Genomic DNA, 17030 nt, shown 5'->3' on the forward strand with positions numbered 1-17030 from the left:
TTTATCTGACCAAATGCATCACGGTCATTAGACGCTTGACGCTTGAAAAAAAATGAAAACAAAGAAGCACAAGAAACATAAATCTGAACGACATGATGGTATGTTTGCGGAAATTTCTCTGCATGATTATTTGTAAGGGTGTAGGAAAGATCACTTTACCTTTACTAAAAGCTAAGATTACACCGCGGCCTCAATCTTCAATGGCCAAGTAGCATTGTACTAACAGTAACACAGTAGTCCGAATTTCCTCAGACCCTACAAACCATCCAAATGAAGAAGAGGAGGGGTGCAGGGTCAGGGAAAATTCGTACTCAAACACAGAAGCTTTAAAGAAGTGCCAGCCCACTGAATGATAGTGAATCCATATTGTAGAGCTGGTAGCAAGTCTTTACCGTCCCCATTCAATCCTTCTCTAATAATTATATTGTATAAATTTATGTTGGGATGAAATTTAGTGTCATATACCGAAACTTTTTTTACAGCCATTTTTATTGATGACTATGGTCTTCACACTTTCAAGGTATACTACACTGAAGTCAGAGTTTTAAATCTGTGTTAGTCAGTGAAACACTGTGTCAGTCAGATTTTTTCACAGTGAAATGTGAGTGTTACACCCACCCATCTGGGACGTTGTATATTCCAGTTGTTAATTGTGTATGGAGAATCACTGACCTGGGTGTGAAATTTGCCCAGCATGGTGAAGTTAATTTCATTGATCTCCACTGACAATATGGACGTTAGTACCTGAGCGCCCAGGTCGCTGACCTCCAAAATTCATTTGGGACCCCTGAAAATCACAACAAGGGGTTCCGGGGGACTTGTGAAAATTCTTTAGTTATCCAATCACCGAAATCTATTCTAGTAACACGAATCAATAATTAATATGTCCAGCTTTAATCCAAGCCATCACCATCTATTATAAAACAGCGGTCGAGGCGATTAGCTTGTGGTATTAACGATTGACAAATAAAACATGAAAATCATAAAAACAAGACATTTATTGTTAATGCATACTTCATAACTGTCCTGTATTGAGTTATAATTAATTGCAGTCCATTTGATGACCAGACACACATTGGGGACATTGTAAACAATGTGTTCATTTAAGTTTCTAAAAATAGACAACTATATATACGTGCGAGGTTCATCAAGGGATTATTTTTATACGGGAGTAAACATCGGTCAGCATCAATGAAAGTTCGAAATAGTTTCACAAAACTTATCATTAAAATAAAGATATATGTAGGTTGTATTTGAAACATACTCTCAATAAGAAATGTCTCAGAGTAAACTTGAAACATTTTTAGCGGTCGAAAACGATGTGGCTGATTGAGGTTGATGTCTTTGGACCTGTAATTAGTTTCTTTTATTTCTGGAAAAGCTGTTCAATTATTAAAACTATCAGAAACTAAAAGCGTCACCAGATTGTTTTTACAAGTCTGTCACTCAAATCAAATTACAACAATCAATACTTTCAAAGTGTTTCATTTATAATTAATAGTAATTATCAATTTAATAAAAATCAAAATATGAAAAGATTGACAAAAATACGACTTAATATTACTACATGATATCTCCCACTCATTGGACGTAGAGCTGTAAATAAAAAAATAACACATCAACAAATGATAAACATGTACAAAATAAAAACAAATTAGATGATGCTGAATTTTTAATGACATGATTAAATTTCTATCTTAAATAGAGTTCTCAGACTTACCTGAGAAACTTAAACTGAATATACATCATGTCTTTCAATGCCTCATTGAATTTTTCGACTTACACAATATACAAACGTTCCATGTTGGCTAGGTGGAACCCAGGTGTTAAACTCTCAATATGTTGGTGTAACACTGATTTCACTCAGATCGGACTTGAGTGTTAGAGAAACACATGTCGCTGAATGTAGTGTAGGTATCTAAATTGAAGATACTAAAAGGTTTGAAGACATAGTTTGCAGGCTGTTTCATTTATACATGTATACAAAAATCTTGATTAAAAACAAGTAAATGGAAAACAATAACCCTTTAATGATAATTTATCATAATAAATTATGAACTGTAATCTATTCATTTTTTAATTGTAAAATTTAAGAAAATACATATAGAAAAGGTTAATATAATCTGTTTTCAATATTTATATTTTAATATTTTAATTGTATGAATTCCTAATATATAATGCATAGAGCTTATGAATTGGGACAGATCAACTTTTTAAAAGGGGATGGATCCACTCCGGGACGGATCGACATGAAATCATAGAGCTTCTGAAAGAATTGATAAGATCTCAAGCACATGTGGTTCAAACAATAAATGTGTGGGCATTTTTAATGTATAGAAAGCAATAATTGACTGTTAGATGTTATAGACTAGCCTCATTAATGTTTAGCACTTCAGGAGGATATACAATGTACATATAGATCCATTGGTGCATTATGATCTTATCAGTTACAATCCAGGGCTCATGTTACTTGATGATTTGGGCAAAGAAGTCACCTTAGTGTAACAAACTGTGCCCTTTGTACAAGTTTTTTATCTTTCAATATCAGTTAAAAAAAATGGCACCTGTTTGTAAAAAAAAAATGGTGGAGACTCAGAACTGGTGAAGCTGTCATCTGTAGTGTCTTTCTTGTACTAATTATCTTACTAAATCTGAAGAGTATTCTAATTTATACATGTGTAAGTTCATACCACTAGACTAGTTATAAAATTTCATATCTTCTTAGTCTGATGTTTCACACGTCTCTTGTGACATCATGATATCATGTGTGTCGATAAAAATTTGTGCACTGGAAACCCCTTGCAGATTTTTTAGGCCATTGCACATTAAATTTATATCAGATCCATAACTTTCTATTTTTGGAAGGAAAGACACTTCTCAAGTTTGAGAAGGGTACTTTTTTGCGATGTAGTTTTTCCTGTCGTTTAACTTGTTTCCACATCTTGTATTTTAAGGGTTTTTTCTCACACATTTGTAATCAATGCATTTCTCAATACATGTACTTGTTTACATTTACCGGTATATCACTTCATCATCAACAGATCTCAAATGACAATTCCATCCCTTTGTTTGTAGTATATATGCTGCAGAAGCCAGTACATCCCTTTGTTGATATTGGACACATATTTCATTTAATACATTAAGTGCATACTATGAGGTATAGGTATAAATAAAGTAAATATTTATGACGTCCAGGGGTGTAGCTAGGCCTGTTTTAGTTGTACGCAAAATTACGGCAAGGGGTCTTGGGGGAGGTCGCTCAAGGCCCTCAGTGAGTCCGGCAAGGCAAGGCAAAGCCCAGAGGGAAACTCCTGAATTTTAACGATTTTGGAGCCAGTTTTTCATAGCCTATACTACATTCATGGTACGCATATGTGATAAATAACCTTTATTTCATCTTTAAAATGTGTGTTTTTATTTTTGTTACTTTTTCCAAAAGTACGCAACTGTGTATTTGTGTATAGGCAGCTACGCCCCTGACGTCACAAGGGTCAACGAGACCACTTCATTCAGACCCAAACCCAATGCTCTAGAATTTGACATGAAATTTGAAATTAACTGCTGTTCACAGAATCTTTGGCTTAAAAATAAACTTTTACACATTAGACGTTTCAATCTCAATTGTCCAATCAACTAACGAAGGAAATTCATCCATTGATTGAATTTGATTGCTGTGTTATAAATTGAATACCATACTGCAAACTCTATTCCCTCAACATCATCATGCACTGTAAATAAACCTTTTACTAGTAATGCCGGTATGAAAAAAAAGTTTTGTATATCTGATTTATATGATTACAGAAGAGCAGTCAGAGAAAGAGCCATTGCGGTTGGTCTTAAAAGTTGGTGATTCATTTGTAGCCCACAGCCCTCATCGTGAAAGTAAGAAACACAAGCATAAGAAAAAGAAGAAGAAGAAGTCCAAAGATCATCACAGACATGATGAGGTAATGATAAAAAATATTGGCATTAGTTACCATGTACTTTTGCTTAAAGTAATAGTCTTGGCTTGTAAGTAAACAATTCTAACTTAAATTAGCCTGAATTATCAGTACATAATAATTAGAAACTGAAAATTTACATGTGCTTTTTTTAAGTAAATGCCATAGCTTGTTTTGAAAACATTATTAAAATGACCTCATTTCATCAATTATCAATATGTCATAACCAGTATTGAAAGGCTGAATTCACTAAAAATTAACAAATATTGATATGAAATATTTATTGAGGTTTGTGTTACAGATACATTGTTCTGTTTTTATGATGTTTTTGAGAATGCAGATGTGTATCCATCTGATTAAACTATTGAGTGGTATAGAGGTGAAAAATCAATATTTAGAAAATACTTTGTTAAAGAAAATTGGTTCAAAGCATATTTCATCATTTAAGTACAGCTCTGTCTTAAACTAGGCAGAGGCTTATAATGGATGATTTATGGATTTTTCAATCCCAAATATTTTTGATTGCAAATCCTTCTGTAGGCCCTATAGAAAATGTATTAGGAAATATAAGTGCTAAATAAAAGTAGTCCACTGGAGATATTAAAACTTAAAATTTGGTTATGTTCTAGTACAGAAAAAAGTACGGAAAAACTTCCAGCCAGAATTTTTACATTATAACCAGCCAAAATATATTTAAGTTGCATATCCAAGGACATGAAGACAGGAATAGTTGTTTTCAGAACCTAATAAATGCATTTATACAGTTTCATTGATTATCTTAAGATATAATGAATCACACCCTGCCTGGTTTTTTAGGCAGAACCATACTTAAATCATTGTCCAAAACAAATACATGTATGTAAAGTAAAGGGTTTTTCCAATGGGTGCCAATTCTCTTGGTACAATGAAATAAAAAATAATGTAATGCTGATAATTTATTTTAAGTTGAGGTCTTGACTTAGTTGATTGAACCAGCAATACTATTAGGATAAATAGGATCCCATGATTAAAATACTTTCACTTTTATATTTTGTCTATTTTATAAAGGAAAGACCACACAAACATCGTGTCAAGGAAGAAACAGAGGATGACATGGAAGTTTCTCAAGAAGAGGAAGAGGTTGTAGCACCTCCCAAAAGAGTTGAGGAAGTTGAATCTGAAGACACAGAACCTGAAGAGGAAGTACCTGTGCCTCCACGACCTCAAGAGAAACCTGTAATTCCTCAGACCACCTCTAGAGAGGATGAGAGTGGAGTGCTGCGGATCTGCCTGAAATATTTACATAAGAAGTTGCAAGTGTATGTATAATCAAATTGCTATTTTCGTGTATATTCTATTATGCAAATTTTCTCCTTTAATGGGAAAAAATATTATCCCAACCAGGACCTAATCTAGACATCGATGACAAGATGTTTTAGTAATTTTTTTTATAACAGTATTGACATTTTTGTTTAATTTCTTCCTATCAAACAATTAGAGCATTAAGTTTAACACATTGTACATTGTCTTGCTGTTGGATGTGTTGTACAGGTAACAGCATTTCTTTTCTATTTTGAATGAATGAGACCATATATATGTACATGTATGATAAACTAGTGTGAGCCAGCTGATTATCTTAATTCTATGGTTATTAACAAAATTATGCTTATTTAAAGCAAGATAGTTAGCTTGAACTTACATTTAACTTTCCCTCATGGTGAAAAAAACAGTAATGGAAGATTTCAGTTGCCTGTTCTATATTTCAGGAAAGATGTCAATGGCTTTTTTGCCTATCCTGTAAATGATATGATAGCACCTGGTTACTCAATAATTATTTCCCATCCAATGGATTTTAGTACTATGATGACTAAAATAGATAACAGTGAATATAAGAATGTCCTAGATTATAAGGTAATTATGTGTTGATGTTGACTGTAAATTCAGAAATGATTTTGTCATTTTAGTTGATAGTGTAATGAAATAAGAAATACTGCATGTTTGTGTGTTTTGTTTTGTTTTTTGTTTTTTTGTTGTTTACCTTTGTTTTAAAATTGTTGCAGGAAATTAATTTTATTTGCTTTTGCATGTTTTTTTTGTATCAGTCTTGTCATATTCCTGAGCAGATGTACGTCAAATCATGGAGGCTAAAAAATATAGTGCACATTCTTTTTGCCTTGTCCTGTCTTTGTTTTTTTTTTTTTTGCAAATGATTACCATTTTTCATCAGAAGTACAGGATGAATATCAAGATATGACGTTATTAACTCGTTTTTGAGGAAAAATAGTATTTTCATGAGAAATGTTGCTTCAGAAAAGGGGTCTATTTTATGAACTTGAAAATATAGAAGCCTATGGGGCAAATAATACAAGACTGAGACCTATTGTCAATCTTGAATGGAAGTTTTTCAAATTGTCCAGATTGTCTATGGTATATGGGCGTAATGCAATAACATTTCAAATTTTTATAGTGTCTAGCTTCTTCAATATTTTGCTATGAATACAGAAAAAACTTAAATTGTATCAGTGAATTGTAAATTAGTTAATCTCAGTTTGATATTCTAATTTTGCAGAAAGATTTTGTATTGATGTGTAATAATGCTATGACATATAACAGACCTGAGACAATTTACTATAAGGAAGCTAAAAGACTGTTTCAGATCAGTATGAAGATGATGAGCAAGGTAAGATAGTCAGTAATACATGTGAAATAATAGAGTACTTCTTTGCATAAATTCATAATTTTTTTGTAAAGGTAATGAAGAATGCAGTTCACATTTTTATATAGTAAAAGGTACCATGGATTTATAAGCTGTGATATACATATTTTATACTTTTATACTTTAAGTAAGGAGAATGGTACAACAAAAATTAAATGCTTTTTATTTTATTTAGCATCGATCAATTTCTCTTTTCAATATCAAATATTTTCTTGATTTTTAACCCATCATAGTTGTATCACAGAGTGTAAAGTAAAAATTTTTGACTGAAATTATGTATCACATTATGATTGAGAAACACAATACAAATCATCAACAGAAAAATCTGTTTATTATGTTATTGTATAATTTTTGCAGAGTATATTTTTTTGTATTTAATGGTAGACAGATAAGCAGGAAATATGGTACCCCCAAAATTGATTTTTAATACTTATGAGAAAATCATGAAAATTGTGAATATGATAAATTGTAAGAATTGAGGAAATATAAACAATTGTGAAAAATAATCTGTTTTCAGTAGTTTTTCGACTCTGCATTTAAGGAGAAGTAGCTAGGTATGAACAAAACAAAACAAGCTTCCTTCATCTTTTTTTATACAAAGAGGCTTTAAATTATTGGTGTAATCAAAATTATGATTTTTCTGATACTGTAGGAAAAATTACTAGTCATGAAGCGAACCTTACCTTTCATGGCCAGTCTTAGGTTTGAAGAGCTAGGTATTGATGATACAGATGATACAAGTAAAGCTGTGATGGAAGCCATCGTTGAGGAGGAGAAAGAACAAAAAGAGAGAGCAAAGGAAAGAGAGGAGTAAGACATTTTTAAGTAGCAATATTTAAAAAAATCAGACAGGAGGTGATTCATGCACGTCAAAAACCCACCAAATTTACTTTTATTTTTTATTCAGAATCAGTTACAGACCACATAACTGGTCATAGATTTTCATTTAAGTGTTGCACTTTTGAGATAAAATTTATATAAATTGTACATGAAATTAACACTTTGCAAGAGTTATTGTTCTTAGTTTTGTTCGAATTGGTTGATTTTAGTGGGAGAAAAATGTATGATTTTTTCAAAAGTACTGATCTGAATATGGAAAAGAAAACTGTTATGTAAAAATACAGCATATGTAGATTGAAAAAGCATTGTTAGATAGGTGAGTTTTTCTTCACCATGAATCACTTTGATATGGACAGTGTCTGAATTTTATATGGACTGGTACTTAAGTAAAAAAAGGTTGTGTTTTGCTAGGGTTTAAGTGCATCTTGAAAATGAAATTAATTTGTATAATTTGAATCATGTTGAATTGTCACTCGTGATTATGTTAGGTTGTTGAGAATAAAAGTAGGATAGAATTAAAGACTCATTTGAAGGATTGACCAAAACTGTACAGGTTTGTAGTCTACTCCTGTGTTAGATTAAGCAGATTCTTCTTTTAAATTGAAAACCATACCATTTCCAGTGGAAAAATTGCACTATTATAGACGATTCTATGACTAATATTTGTTGTATTCAAATATGTCCTGTGCAGGATTTCATTAGCCAGATGTAAGCTCCATTAGCCTTTAAGCTAACATTGATTTTCAAAAGTAAGACAAAATTTTGAAGTGTGAGTAAAGTTCAAAACCTTTTCAGCAGAACAAATAAATCTTAATTGCTTTTGAAAAGGTAAGAAAGTAAGCGAATGTTAATGTTCTTTTTCATTGTACATCAAGACCTAATTTTATTTTTTTATAACAGAAAGGTTAATGACTAATGAATTTTATGATATTAACAGAATTGGTAAATTTGAAGCCATTCCAGACAATATGAGTGCTGCAGAAATTTTATCTCAAGCTCAGGCTGCTGCTAAAGATGCTGCAGATATGCTGACTTTAAGACAACCAGAATGTAGGGTGAGTTCAGATCTGTTAACTTTAAGGCAGCCGTAATCTAGGGTGAGTTCAAATGTGTTAACTTTAAGGCAGCCAGAATGTAGGGTGAGTTCAGATCTGTTAACTTTAAGGCAGCTAGAATTTAGGCTGAGTTCAGATCTGTTATCTTTAAGGCAGCTAGAAGCCAGAGTGAGTTTAGATCTGTTAACTTTAAGGCAGCTAGAATCAAGAGTGAGTTCAGATCTGTTAACTTTAAGGCAGCTAGAATCAAGAGTGAGTTCAGATCTGTTAACTTTAAGGCAGCTAGAATCAAGAGTGAGTTCAGATCTGTTAACTCTGAGGCAGCCCGAATCTAGGGTGAGTTCAAATCTGTTAACTTTAAGGCAGCCAGAATGTAGGGTGAGTTCATATTTGTTAACTTTAAGGCAGCTAGAAGCCAGAGTGAGTTTTGATCTGTTAACTTTAAGGCAGCTAGAATCTAGGGTGAGTTCAGATCTGTTAACTGTAAAGCAGCCAGAATCTTGGGTGAGTTCATATCTGTTAACTGTAAGGCAGCAAGAATCAAGGGTAAATTCAGAATATTTACATAATATATTGTTGATGTTTTATTATGCTTATGTGTTTAAGAGAAAGAAAAATGACTAATTGCTAAGAGTCAGAGTGAGGAAATATGTCTTCCTGCATCCCTTCATCAATATGTAAGTACACTGGAATGCTGGATTGGACTGTTGGCATAGAACAAAGTTGATTATTTTGTCTGAATGTATAATGTACCTGCCAACCTATGTTAAAATAATATCAGTCAAACTATTTTTTTGTATTACAGTTTGGTTTCCTGAGGAAGAGAGATGATGGTAGTACATCTATGGTATTAATGAACCCGGATAACGATGGAATAGGTTGGTATTACCTTAGTGATTTAATTGTAGTGTCAAGGTACTGTAAATTCAGAAATTATTATGATGTTTTATTAGTGCAAAATATGTGTCTGAATTGTATTTGTAATAATTCTAAGTTGTATTATGAAATTTTTTAACATTGTTGATGCAAAATATTTCTTAGAACTGCAAAAATAAAATAACATCTCAATAATTTTTTAATTTATTTTATAAAACAGCAGAAAAAAGAATGTACTGGACTGAACTGTGCTACTTTGATTTCAAGTGAAAGGTTTAAGTTCGCAAAATGAAAGAAATAGTTTTTGTACTACATATTATTTATTTAACCTTATCTGTGAAATGATTTTAAAGAGGTAGAGTAAGGAACACAACTCTTATAAATCATTGGAACATTTGTATTCAGCATTTAACATCAATCTCAAAACATCAAAGTAACTTGGATTGATTTCATTCTGTTTCAAAGGAAAGCTTGATAGGCTTTGATGAAATTCAATATGATACAAACATATCACTGATTTCAAGATTTTGTCCCTTACCATAGGTCTACATCCTTATGCAAGAGTAATCAAGGGAACCAAGGCCATAGCGGTAATCAAAAGCAGTCTCTATTACACTGAAACTTCTCCAAACTGGACCCTAAAAAACTGGTCTTCCCTTCAAACTGGCCATTTTTAAAAGTCCCGGCTGATATGCCTTAAAACCTGCTTGTTTTGTCTTCAATAGACCTGTCAACCCTTAAAATCATACACTGGCCGGTTTTTCACAGCTTTAGTTACATAATTCAAGTAAAAAGAACCTCTCAATTCCAGCCGACTGGTTATTGTTCACCTATAATAGATGTTTCTAACTGTAAATGATTACATAATTAATTATTCATTCACTGACCAGTTTGCATTTCATCAGTGGACAGATGATAATTGAAGGAGACAGTTGTTTAAACAACAGATTTAATCCAGACATCACATTTTGTCACAGATTGGGTGTTAATTGGTGTGTACACACGTCAGGCAACCAGGATCATTTAATAGTACAATCTTAAAACTGTCAATTAATGTGATCTGTACCCAAGCCAAAACAATAAATAAGTGAAATTATTTAACTTTGTTGATAGGTAGTTCACTAAAACAACACAAATGATTAATTACCATCAGTAGCCCTTTGATCTTTAGTACACATTCTTTCAAAACCGTGAACATTATTTTGTCGGTAGTACCGTTTGTAAAATAAAATCATTTAAAATGATGCAAGCTTTGAAATGTAATAAAAGGCCCGAAGTTTTGACTTGGCATTAAACGTGACTTGACCAACAAACTGACAACATGTAGGATTATAAAACACAAATACAGACAACTCTTAAAATACATTGCTATTTTTCACAAAACCGCCGACCCCTATTAACCGGCCATTTCCTCTTATCGCAGTGGTGGCCGGTTTTGAGAAGTTTCACTGTATTAATTCTCTATAAATTATTTTTATCCCTCAAAGATGACATTCTTTCTTTCACTTATATGTACTGCAATCTGTCTAAAATTGATTATCATACATTAAGCCTATTTTGAAAAAATTACTCCTATGTAGTTAGATTTATCCCTGTTATTCTCATGGAGCTGTGGGTTTGGATGTTTTACTTTTTAAAACAATATATTTATTTTTTCAGTGAGTAAAAAAGAGAGAATTATAAGTATTGGGGCATTGGTAGGAAAACTTGGCTCTGGAGGTGGATCTCTGACTGGCTACAGAGAGGATAAGAGGAATAGAGTTACGCCGGGTATGTGTCCGCAATGACTGCTCTAAAAGAAGTGATTATGTCCATCAGTCTGTTGCGTTACAAATTATTTACAAATTGGTACATGTAAATCCCTCAGACCATTGCATCAATATAATACATGTAAGATTGTTTGGAATGATGTGTACTTTATCATTTTAACTTGCTATTTAGATTTGATAGATTTTATGTAATTTTGGAGTTTCGATTATTAGACACTATACATGTATACAGCAATTGGAAATCTTTATTATTCATTTGATAGGGGAAAAATGGGATAAACGGCCCAGAATTCCAGAAACTGCACATATTTAACTGCATAGTTTTTTTGTTTTTTTTTTGGGAAACTTGAAAAAGTTTCAAAATTTATTTATGAAGCAGACACAATGGTTTCTTTTTATCAAAAGCTACATAGAGCTGTTCTTTATACTGTAGGCCAGTATTTACACTATGGACCATTTGGTACTTATGCTCCTCAGTATGATTCAACATTTGCCAATATGACAAAGGATGAGACAGATTTACTCCTGTCAACATACGGTGATGAGACTGGTGTAGGGTATGCTAAAAGGTAAAACAATCATTTAAACATTATTTCATTTTTCATGATCTATTTGAATAATCCTCATATAATCATTATGATTTCACCTGCTTTTTATGTATTTTGAAAGATAATACAAAAATGATTTTCTAGATCTTTGTTGGAGAAAGTTTATCAGAAGTTTCTTTGTAGTTTTTGATTCATGGCTAATTGAATAGTGGTATTACTATAATTATTTTTTAGTTGTTTTCTACACATCTAAGCACTTAGCCATATTATTCTTTGGTATTACTAAAGGTGCAGATTTTTTTTTTTTAGTGTGATGAGTTTTGTGGAGAATGGTGGTGACTATGCCATTGCTATGGTAGACAACCTTCTTGATATTCTCACAAAAGGAGAACATGCCAAAACTAAAGCATTACTGGAGCAGGTAAGGAAAGGTTTTACCACAAATATTACAGTTTTTCACATCATAAAGCTCAAAGGATATTGCTTTCCTGACTGCTACATGTATGCAATAATTTTGAAATGATTTTTTTTTGTCAAATAAAAATTACAAATACAAATAAAAAATTAGACATTTAATAGAGTATATATATTTTTTTATTTTAGTGTAAATAGAGGAGATCGTTTAAGGTTTCACTGGAATAAAATTTAACAGTACAGTGTAAGAAAGATTTATTTTCATTCTTATGTGAAAGCCAATGCAAAGGTAGAACTATCTCCATACATTTTTATTCCAGAGAACTTGTATATCAGTGGTATCTTCAACAATTTTTTAACAATTTTTAAAATTTGCAATTTTCTAAGGGGGAGGGTGGGTGGGCGCAGGATCCGCATATATGCCATGTTATGGCAGGTTTCTTTACAGTCATTGATCTTTTTATATCTGACAGAAAATGAATGATGACGGCAGCAAACCTGTAGTCACTAATGGAAGTGATCCTCATCGGAAAACCCCTGATGATAAAAATAACATTGACTTTGATTCACTAAGGAGTTTGAGTGATCTGGGAGTTGATATGTCATTCCTAGACAGTATGGGTAAGGCCTAACAAATTGAATTATGTGCTTGTAATAAAACCTTTTTTACTAATTTAAGAACATACCACAATCAATCAATAAAAAAGGAGCTAAATGCAAACATTTTTTTTTCTGGTATACGGACAATAACTTGGGTTGTAGTGTACATTCTCTATGAAATTTTATCACCAGGTTTCATACCACAAAAAAATACTGATGAATATAAAGGGTTTTGGCCCTTACATTTTTGGAATTCAGGGCCATAGAAGGGGTATGAAATAAGCACATTCTTTAACTTTGTATAAGTTTCTTATTTCTTATGTCTGACTGCAAATTTTAAAGTTCTTTGACCACTCTCATTCTGATCAGAATCTTGTCAACATTTAATCACAATGCAAAGTAAGAACAGTTTTAAGTTTGGATGTGTCCATACTTGGGTTCAACACTTGTGATCATATCAAGCTGCATCCTGCAAAGAATATTATTACAAATCTTGGCCAAGTTATTTCTCTTTAATGTTTTAAACAGGTGTATATTATTATTTCCCTTTTTTCTTGAAACTTTTTGTATATCATGTAGTAAAAGACAACTATTGCCAGAGTAAGAAACTCATATTCTAGCCAGTCGTGAATACAATTTTCAATATGTTTACTGTATGGCTGTATAGATTTTTGCTTAAATTAGCCAGCCCTGCCAAAAAATAGCCAGTCTCTGGCTGGTGGGCAGTCTACTATTTCCAACTCTGCTATTGCTGAAGTATAATCAATAATTGTTTGAATTTAAACCTTGCAATATGAAAATAAAAACATGTCATAAATTAGACTGTTTTATCTGTGTTTTTGAACACACATAATAGACTTTTTATGTGCATTTCTCTATTACAGAAAAGACAATTAAGAAAGAAAAGGACCCAGTACAGGAAAAGCTGGATCAAACAGCTACTTTACTAAATGATCTACAGCAGACACAGAGTGAGAGGTTGAGCAAGAATTTACCTCCACACATCACACAGGTTCCTGGTCCTTCAGAGAAGGAGATTCAGCTAGGTAGGTTGTCTCCTATCCAATTTTATCAAAATTTCTTTTAGAAAACATGGATTTCATAAGATATTTTTGTTTTACGCAGAATTTTTGGTTTTTGGTTCACTGAAGCACAAAAACTGTGAATATTGGTGACCCCAAAATAAACAGTTTTTCCATAATAATAGTAATTTTATTGATGGCTCATTTATTTAAAATTCCTGTATATGTTTATATATTATATGTTTATAACAAAATCCACAGAAAAAACATAGCAGGTCTATTTGTCTGTTAGACAGCTCCTAAAAGAACCAGGTTCCAATTTCAAATTTTACAAAACTGACACAAATGAACGCCTGAGTTGCATGGATCACAAGCATGAAATTAAATAATGCCACACAGGGCTTTATCTGGCTTACAAATGCTATTTGATTTGATTTTTTTTTACAGCCCAAAAAGTTACAAAAGAATTGAAAGAGTTGGCCCAGGAGGTAAGTTTGAGGCTTTTTTTTCAGAGAATGGGCTTTAAGATAGATATTAAGATATAACCCACATTGCAAGTGGGTATAATGAGTAGTCATTACAAAATGGTCATTTAGGCATGGTATGAGTAGATACATTAATGTTTGAAACACACCTTTTTTATCAATTTTTTTTTATATTTTTTTTGTTTCATGTATGGTGTTTTGAAAATTGTTTCAAGCCAATATATTTAAACTTACGGTTAAATTAAGGTGCCATTTCTTAGCAAATAGCTCTATTTTGAAATGATTTGTGAAATTAAGTTCTTACTTTTTGTCTCACCTGCGAAGAAAGTCAAGGAAGGCAAGACTTAGGTTTTGCTTTTCCAGTGACGGCAGCGGAGACGGCATCCACAAACTTAAAGTTAAGTTTTCTCACAAGTTCATTTAATTATGAACTCCTTATGCTAGGTCAATAATATTTGGTGTATAGACGCATAACCATCATTGCATCACAAATTCATGCCAATTTCATGCATATAACTCCACAGCCTTGATTTGTTGACTTAGAAAATTTAATGTTAAAAGTTTAACATTAAGGTTTCTTATAATTCATGTAGACATTTTTACTTGAATTCTATCTTAACTTATATTCCTTCTTTTTCTCTGTGATGTAATAAAGAACAATTAATATGTAGTTACTCACATTTTTGCCATTCATAATCACATGTTATTTTAAAAAGAATTTTCCTCTTGAAGTATTTCACATCTTTAATTTGTCAAATATTCAAATTCCTCAGTCCTCTCCTATGTCATAATATTATATAGATTTAGTCATCTAACTTTTTGTAATTATGTGACCACTTTTTATACCCTGCCACATGAAGTGGCATGGCATTTTGTGATGGCCTCAAGAAAAGTTAAGTTGTGTGTTCATCCATCTGTTGCCTAGTGCATTTCGTATTGGTAACATTAAAATGGTAATTTTGTAATTTCATATTATTATACAAAATATGAAAGAAACACAAAAAATAATATTTAACAAACACACCATTATATTGACAATATCAAACATGCAAGACTTACCCCTGCAATAAAAGTTTATATTGTTTTTGTCTATTTTTTTACTGTTCACATTGTGCTATCATGAAAAAAAAAATGTGTATTCTAATGGCTCTCCATTTTTCGTTGCAGGCTCATCCAGGAAATGTTGCTAGTGTTCCAGGACTGAGAAAGTCAATGGGTGTGACCTTTGACCCTTCAGAAACATCCAAGCAAACAGCAGTATTGCCTAGTGCAGGAACTACACAACCAGCTAATAAGACTGACAGACCAGCAGAACAAATGACTGGCAATTCAGCCAATCAAATGGCTATTACAAATTCAACCAATCAAATTATGGTTTCTGGAACACCCCCAGTTATTCAGTCAGCCAATCAAACAATCATATCAATGGCTGCACCTGTCAATCAACCTGTTCAGTTACTCCAAGGTACAACAATTGTAACAGGGGACCAGAGTCATTCTTCTCAGACTCCATTCTCAACCAACATCCCTAATATCATTTCACAGCATGTTTCTTCCTCAACGTATCCAGTGTCAAATGTTTCACTAGCTCCGACTATTTTACAGCAATCTCCACAGCCTCAAATTATTCAGCCATCTTCAGTGATGCAGCCATCATCAGTGACTTTTCAAACTCCCACCATAGTTGCTTCTGCTGCAATACCGTTCCAAACTACTGGTAACCTTTTCAACCAGACTGTAACGGTTGGGGATGTACCAGTTGTTGCACAGCAAGTTCAGAATGCTCCAGATTTAAGTTCTAGTGCTCCTGTTGCTAATAATGATGATGATTCAGATATAGAAATGGATATTAGTGAATTTTTACAGTTTCCAAGTAATTAGAAGTAGCTTAAAGTGTTAAATATTGTTACATTATCTTATTGTACTTTGTTTCATGTCAAATTAAATGATAAATTTCATATCGAATGTGTTAATATGTCGTTCCACATGTTATAAATAATGGTGACAATATCCATTTCTCCCATTGATCAAAAATGCATTTTGCCTTTTAAGTACCAGATGGTAATAAAATTTCTGAATTCTGCAAATTTCATGGGAACAAACCAATTCACCAAAATGCAAAAGATAGTTTAGCTTGGCAACCTTCAACCCAATTAATTCCAGGTTACTTTCCCGTTTCTCATTGATGCAAAACTAGAAGAATCACAAATTGATATCTCCAGAACCCTGTTGTCTATGGTTCTGACTGTTCCATACATATTTCTCCTTCTTTCTGTTTAATGTAGGGAAATGTGCATACCAGTAAACATGGATCTTTATCATAACTCTCATCTTATCACCCTCATGAAAAAATTATACTAACGGTAATAGATTATTTGATTAAGGTGCCCAACAACCAAATATTCATTCAAATTATTCATTCCTCCTTGTTTTCAGAGATTTATTAAATCATTACATGTGTTAACAAAATTAAGTATTAGAAACAACTATACAACCAAATACATCATAAAATATGACTTTTATTACAGTGAGTTGACTATGACATCTGACCTTGGTTAACTGGAGTTGCCCAAGGTAAATACCAGTTTTGCTAAATGAATTTATCAATTTATTTGGGGCTTAAACTCATTGGTCAATTAAATAGACACCTTCATCCAAGCAGTTAAACAGTTGAAAGTATGATATCGTAACTACAGAATAAGAGAAAGTCTTGATAGTCAACTTCAAAGGAAAAATCTAGAGGTCATTAATGGATGACAATGGAATAACATTGACTTAACGGTGA

The 17030-nt window shown here is 32.4% G+C and overlaps 1 protein-coding gene across 1 annotated transcript; it reads left to right on the forward strand.

Annotated features, from left to right (window-relative positions):
- Window positions 1-7: 7 nt before the first annotated feature.
- Window positions 8-16203, forward strand: LOC148618015 (bromodomain-containing protein 7-like). The gene is made up of 15 exons (XM_088585810.1): window positions 8-98; window positions 3802-3947; window positions 4989-5239; window positions 5687-5831; window positions 6490-6600; window positions 7289-7446; window positions 8414-8531; window positions 9337-9409; window positions 11067-11177; window positions 11610-11745; window positions 12034-12145; window positions 12612-12759; window positions 13623-13784; window positions 14208-14248; window positions 15413-16203. The coding sequence occupies exons 1-15, from the start codon at window positions 53-55 to the stop codon at window positions 16124-16126; spliced, it is 2472 nt and encodes an 823-aa protein (XP_088441936.1). The 5' UTR covers window positions 8-52; the 3' UTR covers window positions 16127-16203.
- The last annotated feature ends 827 nt before the right edge of the window (window positions 16204-17030 follow it).

The sequence above is a fragment of the Perna viridis genome, chromosome 5 (genome assembly GCF_037379345.1).
Source record: "Perna viridis isolate PV_CMFRI_1.1 ecotype Kerala chromosome 5, ASM3737934v1, whole genome shotgun sequence".
Lineage (NCBI taxonomy): Eukaryota > Metazoa > Mollusca > Bivalvia > Mytilida > Mytilidae > Perna > Perna viridis.